The sequence below is a fragment of the Carcharhinus amblyrhynchos genome, chromosome 3 (genome assembly GCF_965287045.1).
Source record: "Carcharhinus amblyrhynchos chromosome 3, sCarAmb.v2.hapA, whole genome shotgun sequence".
NCBI lineage: Eukaryota > Metazoa > Chordata > Chondrichthyes > Carcharhiniformes > Carcharhinidae > Carcharhinus > Carcharhinus amblyrhynchos.
The window spans coordinates 58,355,147-58,361,146 of NC_137326.1; the positions used below are offsets into that span (position 1 = coordinate 58,355,147).

The window sequence follows — 6,000 nt, forward strand, 5'->3', positions numbered from 1 at the left end:
ACCAAATATTTCCCAACTGCAGAAGACTTTCCTTTTCCAACTTGGCCTGAAAGCAGTAACTTTGCATCATCTCACGAGGCAAGCATTGTGCCTGATATTTTGCTGTGGGGGAGGGGACAGCATGCAGTTGAGAAAGCAGAGGGAAGATGAATGACTGCCATAACTGGGTTCCCAGTGGAAGTTACCATAAAATAACTTCAATTATGAAAATACACCTTCATGGCTTCTCATTTCCTCAAGTTTTTGTAGTATACTGCATTTTCCATTCCATTTCTAAGCAGTGATACCCATGTTGGTAATTTCTGGTGTTTATAGATTTTGTGTGGTTGGTAGAAGTATTTTATTGAACCATTCTTCCTGCTGTTTCCCTTTACAGATATTGTTATTCCTGGAACCAATACATCAACTGATGTCCAAGCCAGGATTAATGCTGGGGAAAGCATCCATGTTATCAGGGGAACAAAAGGTAGCTTATAATAGCTGACATTTCATGAGAAAATAATCAATTGGTGAATCATCCTGGCCCATTTCTTACCTTTCCTCATCAGTAAAGCTTTTAAGGTACAAAGTTGTAAACTCATAGATCAGAGTGTTATCCCAACTCAACAGCTACAAATGTAGTGAATCTCCAATTTTCTTGGCCAAGTGCATGATTGCAACTAGCTCCTCTATTCTCTTTCTCTTCCCCCACCCCTCTGCCCTTCTTTTCCCTTCTCCCTTCCTCTGTTCCTCCCATTTGTAGTGTTTGGAGCTAGCTGTTATGGAAGAATAAAAGTAATCCCCAGCTTGAGAAGGTAGAATTTTAACCCTGCACAATCATTTGGGTCTACACTAAATATCATGAGATCGCTTATACAAACCTTAGGGGAGTCCTCGCATCTAAATTGAACTGTGAAACCAAAAGGCATCAAATCCAGAGGGTGCCTGTTCATTGAGAGATGCCATGTTTTCTTTAAATAGAACATAGCTTTAAATTATATACTATATTTTAATGTAATCTTACTAACTTCTTGCTGAGGCCATACTCGACCCTATATGAGGGCACTTGGGGACATTGCAGCGCTATATTCTGCAAAGTGATGGGTTGTAAATCTATACTTACCATCCCTGTATAGTGAACTCTGGTTTCCATTGTGTTGAAGCAGTTGCCAATTGGAAGAAAACTGTGCTGCAAAGTCAGTAGTTCTGTTTTCACAGGGTGTTTTGGAAACTGGGTAACCCTCCTGTCTATGACATTTCATTGCTATTCTTTGAAGACCAAGAGGAAAGATAACAGCAGATAATTCTACTTGGTCATTTTGTATTATAGCTTCCATTGGAACATAAGGAAACTTGGTAGCAGTTCTGTGCACACCGAGATCCTACAAACATTAATGTGGTGACAGCCAAATTTTTTTTCCAAGTGTTGGTTGAAGGATAGATACTGACGAGGACAATGAGAACTTCCCGGCTGCTCTTTGAGATAGTACCAAGTAATCCTTAACATCCACCAGAGAGAGCTAAGGGAGCCTCTGTTAAACCTCTACCAGTACAGTATTACCTCAGTACTGCTCTGAAGTGTCAAACTGGATTTTAATCATTTGTATCTGAGGCAGGAGTGCTTGTACTGAGCCACAGCTGTATATAGAAAAAGAGACCCAGAGGTACATGGTCCAGGAGTGAATGGAGGGGCAGCTTCCATATGGTGATTCACACAAATATTTGGATTTGGCTCTGCTTGGTGCAAGGTATTAAATATCCCATTTCACCAAGGCAAAGAATTGCAGGGACTTGAATAAAACAACTGTGTACTTGAAACTGATTTATTACATTTTGCTTGCTTATCAAAATGCCATGTGCTTTTCTTTTAGGGATGTACATTCGCACATGTGATGGAAGGATCTTTGCCGTACGCATGGGCAATAAACCCAAAGTGACCGAGGGAAACCATGCAGCTGCATCGGGTGAGATCTTTTGGTTCTATCTTTCTTTAGTTGACTGCTGACTTCCTAAGCAAAGAAGTAAAAAGAACACTTTTACTAATGATCTGATAGACAACACATGGGTAAAAACCCCCACAACATCCACGTGGAAGGACCTGATTACAGTATGCTGCTATGTTGGAACAGACCTTTCCTAATAAATGGGACTAGTAGCAGGGAGGAAAGCAGTCCTGTTGGAGAATGACATTAGATTGAGGATAGAGCAGTTACCCACTTGATCAGGGGTAATGGTGCATTGTACCTTGGGTTGCGTGAAGAATGAGAAAATGTTATCATATGGATGCTAAGGAGAGAAATGTGAATTATCTTTTCTCCTGAGTGGTGGGTCTTGATCAGTGCAACTTAGTTTGTAATTGAACCACTCAAGAGAAATCTGACTGAGTAATTCAGACTGAAAAGTCTGCTTTTAACATAGTCACCTGGATAATACATCATTTTGTTGACAAACCTGAGTTAAAGGGCCAAAGCCCTGGACACCAAGATTAGAAAGGACAAACCAGCTTAATCCCAGCATAAAAGTGATAAGTGACCCCTCAATCTTTGATTGTAAAAGTCTGAGGAAAGGAAGAAAGGGAAGTAAAGAGTTGCACAGCTTTCTTGGGAAAGAGGGAATTAGGGATTTGAATTCAATACAATGATAAGGAGCAGGACCAAGAGTTCAGAGCAGCACTTGTCATTAAGTAGACTGGTTGAAATTATAATATAGCTTTAGAATGAATCACATGTGGAATCACCTCATACAGAAGAAGCCAACATACTTCAGCACAGGCTGGAGATGATGAAAAGAATGCTTGAAAATACAGGCTTTGAAATTGCAAGAGGGAGCTCCTGCAAGTAAAAGATAGAAACATTACTGACATTAGGTAGGGATGGTGGCTTAATGATAATGACAGTAGACTAGTCACCCTGAGACCTAGGCTAATGTTCTGAGGGATGTTGTTTCAAATCCCACCATGGCAGTTGGTGGAATTTAAATTCAATGCATAATTATGGAAAATAAAGCTTGACTTTGTAATGGTGACAATGAAACTATCATCGATTGTCAAAAAACCATCTGGTTCACTAATGCCCTTTAAGGAACAAAGTCTGCTGCCCTTCCCTGCTGTAGCCTATATATGTCTCCAGACCCTTAGCAATGTGGTTGACTCTTAACTGCTCCCTGAAATGGCCTAGCAAGTCACTAGGTTCAACATAGAAACATAGAGAAGTCACTTGGTTCAACATAGAAACATAGAATGGCAGGAGGAGACCATTTGGCTTTACAAGACTGCTCCGCTATTCATTCTGATCGTGGCTGATCATCCAACTCAGTAGCCTAATCCTGCTTTTTCCTCACGATCTTTGATCCTATTTGCCCCAAGTGCTATATCTAGCCGTCTCTTGAATACGTTCAAGGGCAATTCAGAACAAATTCTGATCTTGCCAGCAATGACCAGTTCCATGAAAGAATACAGGGATTAAAAAAAAAAGCCAATTTTTGGACAGTAATGTCCCACGGTCAGCAGTGGGATTAATGATAAAATGTATTGGTTGACAAAAAGGTATTGACCAAGATATCAGGTAAGTCAAAGATAACGGAGATGGAGTCCCATGGTGGGAAGATCTTAGAGGTCGGAGGAGCAGGTCGATCAAGGCTACTGAGGAATTAAGTGTTTATTTTTAATTCAGTATACTGGGAGTTGGGAAGAGGATAGCGGTCAATTCAAAGGAGCAAAACCGGAAGTTAGAAGGAAGGTCGAGTAATTGGAGATTGAAGGCGAGTGAACATATGGCTACAAAAACTCATCCTGGATGGTGAATAAAGGGAGGACTGTCTGACGTTATTGAAGGGCAGAGATTGATTTGCTTTCTCAGTAATTTTAACTTGAGTTTGTCTTTTTCTTTACAGGTTCACAAGGAGATTCTGTTAATCATGGGAGTCACAGTTCCTCCTCCCCTGACCAGGCACAGAAGGGCCTTTCCCCAGATGAGATTGCACGGCCCCTTTCCCCAGACAGTCCGGAGATAATAAGTGAGCTCCAGCGTTATGCCGAGGCAGCAGCTGCCAGAGAATCCAGTGACCGGCCGGGGACTGTTGCCAACACACAGGGAGACCACGGCAAACTGAGGCAGGCTCAGCCATCTGATCAACTCCTGGGCATCAACAGTGCAGCCACAGCCCGCGCTGCTGCCTTGAATGTGCCAATGGCGAGTCGGTATGTGGACTGGACCTCTAGCGCATTTGGGATGGACATCAGAGGTGGCAAACGGAAGGCATCCTCTCCTTCATTGGAGGACCATAGCCGGAAGCAAAGACACTCGATGCCAACTCAGAACTACTCACTTCCTGCTGGCTTTAACCTATCGTCTGTTGGCTTGAGCCCTGAGATGCCTGGACTGGCTGGTAATTGCCCAACTCTCTTAAACCCCTTGTACAGCACGGGAAGCTCCTACTACACACTGCCTAACTTGCTGGGGGATCCACGGCTGATGTACCCCATGACTACTGACCCGCGACTTGCTGCTAGCACCGCCGGCCCCGCCGTCCCTACCTCAGCGACCGGTGCCGCGGCGCCCTTCATGCTTAATCCAACCTCGACCCTGCCCACGGGCTTACTTCCCAGCCTACATCACCCCTTCGCGCAGTCTCTGCTGAATGAGCCCCGGATGTTCGCACCATACCCAGTACCCCTGCTCACCAACAGCCTGCCAGCTGCAGTGGGACAAGCCAGCAGAGTCTTTGCGCCGTCGTCATCATCGTCTTCTGGCTACCAAGCTCCAGAGCTCCTTAGCACTGCGGCTGCTCAGATGGAGCCGCCCACAGGATTGGACACTGCTGGCAGCTCAGATGACGATGTCATCGAGGTCACGAGCAGTAACTCGGGGTGACTGGCTCATAAGGGACAGGGCTGTTATCCAAATCTTTTTAAATAAATAAACATGTCACTCACCCGAATTTTATGGCCGAAGACTACCATTGTAAATGTTGTCTTTTTTACATTTTTTTAAATTATTGGCCAAGTGTTTTTTTTCATCTTTTTTAAATAAAACTTTCCGCTGGATTTTTTTTTTTGTTTCTTGCCTGGAAGGAATTTTTTTGCCTTTGTTTAAGAATTTAGCAAAGGTTTGACTTAAGTTAAGCAGGGAAAAACAGTTGTTTCCTGTCTTTGGCGGGAGGGAGGGTGGGTGGGGTTTGTCAAGGAGCAGTGGCGTATAAAATTGTTTTAGGGGCCGTGTCTCAATGTTTGAAAGAGCTGTGTCACATGAAGTTTGACCGATGCACATTTGTATTTTTGTCTTGTGTTTTGATAAGAGCTGGTGTGCAGAACAAGCAGGACTTGATGTTTTCAATAGTGGAAGGCCAGGAGGGTGAGAGAATTGGCGCATGAGAATCAGTTCCTCAAGTTACAGGCCCTGGATTCGAAATGAAATGGAGCGCTTTCTAGCAGTTTGACAGTTTCCTGAGAGAGGAAGGTGGGGGAGCTTTCTCTAAGAAGCAGGATTGAATGGGAACTTATCCCCTGATGGCTCTGTGGCTGAACACGCCATTGCAGTGCAATGCTGAGCTGTGCAGCCCAGAAGGTTTCAGCTCCATTTCCAATCTGCTGAGCCTGCTGTCCCAGCTCCACAGATAAGAAAGGAGAAGAAAAGTCAACTCCCAGTCCTATGGGTTGTGAATGCCTTGTTAGCAACTTATACCCAAGCATGAAACAAACAAGGGAGAAGAATTGAAATTGAGTGCCTATGAAGGAATAGTTCACCATTCTGTGTAATGGGAGGTGCGTCTGAGTACAGCCATGGAGGTTGATTGCCAGCTCTCCGTGTGTCCTGCAGAGTACCATGAGCTTCGCCACAAAAATGATAAATCTGAAAATCATACCCACCTTTCAATTCCCTTGTTCTCTCATCAGATTGGTGCTGTGGGAAAATTGGCAAAATTCTTCACCGGCTACAGAGGAGAGGCAGGTTGGGAATTTAACTGTGTTTAAAGTACTATGATTGATATTTGATGTGGAGTATCTTGCTTACTTATCCTCTA

At 43.7% G+C, this 6,000-nt stretch overlaps 1 protein-coding gene across 3 annotated transcripts in view; it reads left to right on the top strand.

The window, feature by feature from the left end:
- Nucleotides 1-5,150, top strand: part of rad54l2 (RAD54 like 2) — a 123,433-nt gene extending 118,283 nt beyond the window's left edge. For 2 of the 3 annotated variants that reach the window (XM_080184363.1, XM_080184368.1), the window contains 3 exons: nucleotides 377-466; nucleotides 1,851-1,943; nucleotides 3,871-5,150. In XM_080184363.1, coding sequence (XP_080040489.1) covers nucleotides 377-466; nucleotides 1,851-1,943; nucleotides 3,871-4,850 — 1,163 coding nt within the window. In that variant the 3' untranslated portion in view covers nucleotides 4,851-5,150. The remainder of the gene's footprint in view (nucleotides 1-376; nucleotides 467-1,850; nucleotides 1,944-3,870) is intronic. The other variant, XM_080184355.1, reaches the window with a different exon arrangement.
- The last annotated feature ends 850 nt before the right edge of the window (nucleotides 5,151-6,000 follow it).